Source organism: Borostomias antarcticus (assembly GCF_949987555.1).
Source record: "Borostomias antarcticus genome assembly, chromosome: 17".
NCBI classification, from domain to species: domain Eukaryota; kingdom Metazoa; phylum Chordata; class Actinopteri; order Stomiiformes; family Stomiidae; genus Borostomias; species Borostomias antarcticus.
Genome location: NC_140250.1, coordinates 20,147,561 through 20,150,060, shown reverse-complemented (window position 1 = coordinate 20,150,060; position 2,500 = coordinate 20,147,561). Strand labels below are relative to the sequence as shown.

General features: G+C 47.3%; 1 protein-coding gene across 1 annotated transcript in view; it reads left to right on the top strand.

Annotated features, from left to right (window-relative positions):
• The window catches only part of adcy5 (adenylate cyclase 5), a gene marked incomplete at both ends in the record, with an annotated part of 19,377 nt that overhangs the window by 11,548 nt on the left and 5,329 nt on the right, over positions 1 to 2,500 (top strand). The window contains one exon of the mRNA XM_084452072.1: positions 2,230 to 2,370. Within this exon, the coding sequence (XP_084308198.1) occupies positions 2,230 to 2,370 (141 nt within the window). The remainder of the gene's footprint in view (positions 1 to 2,229; positions 2,371 to 2,500) is intronic.

The window sequence follows — 2,500 nt, the reverse complement described above, 5'->3', positions numbered from 1 at the left end:
CCCCCAGTCAGAAACGAGTATAGAGTACACACCCCCAGTCAGAAACGAGTATAGAGTACACACCCCCAGTCAGAAACGAGTATAGAGTACACACCCCCAGTCAGAAACGAGTATAGAGTACACACCCCCAGTCAGAAACGAGTATAGAGTACACACCCCCAGTCAGAAACGAGTATAGAGTACACACCCCCAGTCAGAAACGAGTATAGAGTACACACCCCCAGTCAGAAACGAGTATAGAGTACACACCCCCAGTCAGAAACGAGTATAGAGTACACACCCCCAGTCAGAAACGAGTATAGAGTACACACCCCCAGTCAGAAACGGGTATAGAGTACACACCCCCTCATCATTTACTCTCTTTTAGTCCCAACTCCACCCCCCCCCCCCCCTCCCCCCCCCCCACCCCCACCACCACCCCAATGGAGGACAGACACAGGGAGAAAGAACATACTGTAAATAGGGTTTACTGTACATAGTCCTCATCCCAAATGAAACCCTCATCCCTACTCTCGTCCCTTAGTCCTCCACCTGTGGAGATCATAAGGTTTAAAACCTCTGAGGCACATGCTGGCATTTCTAATCACCCAAGGGGGCCAAAGTAAATATAATATAAGTAAATATAAAATAAAAATATAAGACAACAATAACTCCTGTCTGGTTCCTCACATGTTCATATGTTGTAGGGAACAGTATTTGGTTTGGGATCGGACATTGGTTAGTGAGCCAAAAATGTGGAGACATTCTAAAATATTTTTTCCCACACAATATTTCATTAAAACTCCTAAAGCTGCTCTCTCTAACGCAGCTATATTTCAAGCCGAAAATAGCCGCGGAATCCATTATGGGGCTGCACAGTTCATCTTTCCCGTAAACGGACTTTCCGTTCGCGAGCGTGCGTCGCTAAAGAGTGAACAGCTTCCAGGGGAGTGAGACAACGCTCGCTCCACATCCAGGGGGCCCTCGTCAGCGTCTGTCCTGTCCCGTCCTCTGGCTACATCACAAGCCCTGACTCAGTCCCGGCGCCGCGTCATGTGACCTCTCTCTCCGAACGTCTCTCTCGCTACAGCGGCCAGCTCTCTCTGCTGGCGCTCTCCACCGCCAGGGGCGGGAGGGCCCTGCGAAAACGGCTACAGCTGGATGAGACACCTGTCCGCAATCAGACCTGCGTCCAAACGCCATCTGAAACGCTTTCAATTCATTTGGCGATCGCTTGCGTCTGTCTGGGGTTGGGCTGCCGGGCGGGGTTCGCTCACTGGTTCCGTTGCGCCAGACAGGAATAATCAAACACAGATATGTAATTGAAATGATTTCGGACCCAGGTCGGAGCCACATGCGCTGGTTGGTTTGACGGTACTGTAGGAGGTGATGGTTCTGTAGGAGATGATGGTTCTGTAGGAGGTGATGGTTCTGTAGGAGATGATGGTTCTGTAGGAGGTGATGGTTCTGTAGGAGATGATGGTTCTGTAGGAGGTGATGGTTCTGTAGGAGATGATGGTTCTGTAGGAGGTGATGGTTCTGTAGGAGGTGATGGTTCTGTAGGAGATGTCTTGAGGAGTTTGTGGACTGTCTAGTTCCGCTGTCCCTCCTGCAATCAAGACTATTGAAAGCAGGCCTGCTGTAGGTTCAGACCTAGTATGATCTGCTTACAGTAGGCTACACTATTAGTATACTGCAGACCTTGAATACTATAGTACTTTCAAATACTTGATAGATTTGTTTTAACAATGTGTGCATTGTTCACTCGGTGATGCTGTCAATGAGGTACCTCAGTGTCCTTTCGAGTTTAAATAAAGTTTTGAATGAATTTTCCAGGTGGTAAGGCAAGGCAAGACTAATTTATTTATATAGCACATTTCAGCCACAGGGCAATTCAAGGTGCTCTACATGAGACATTAAAAGCATTAAAACAAAAAGCAAGACATTATAGACATTTAAAACAAAAGGCAGGACAAATTAAAAGCATTAAAACAAAAAGCAAGTCATTATAGACATTTAAAACAAAAAGCAGGACAAATAGAATACAGGAATAAAAGTTACAGTGCAGTTTACTGATAAACATAACTCCTCTTAGAAAGCAGTGGCAAAAAGAAAAGTCGCATTTGAAATGCCTTCCAGATGATTCTGTTGTTCAGGCTTCACTGATTCAAATCAGGTGCAGCTAATCTCTATTTGAACCCAAGTCTGACTACGTTACAACGTGCCCCCCCCTCCCCCCCCCCCTGACAGAAAGAAGAGAAGGCCATGATCGCCAAGATGAACCGTCAGAGGACCAACTCAGTTACCCACAACACGGGTCACTGGACAGACAACCGACCCTTCTACAACCACCTGGGCGGCAACCAGGTCTCCAAGGAGATGAAGAGGATGGTGAGCAACTGAGAAACATCCACCATCACTCAGCATCCCGATCTGTGTGTACTGTGTCTGTGTGTGCGTGTGTGTGTGTGTGTGTGCGTGTGTGATTTTTGTCAATGATCCACCATCCACCATGGGAATG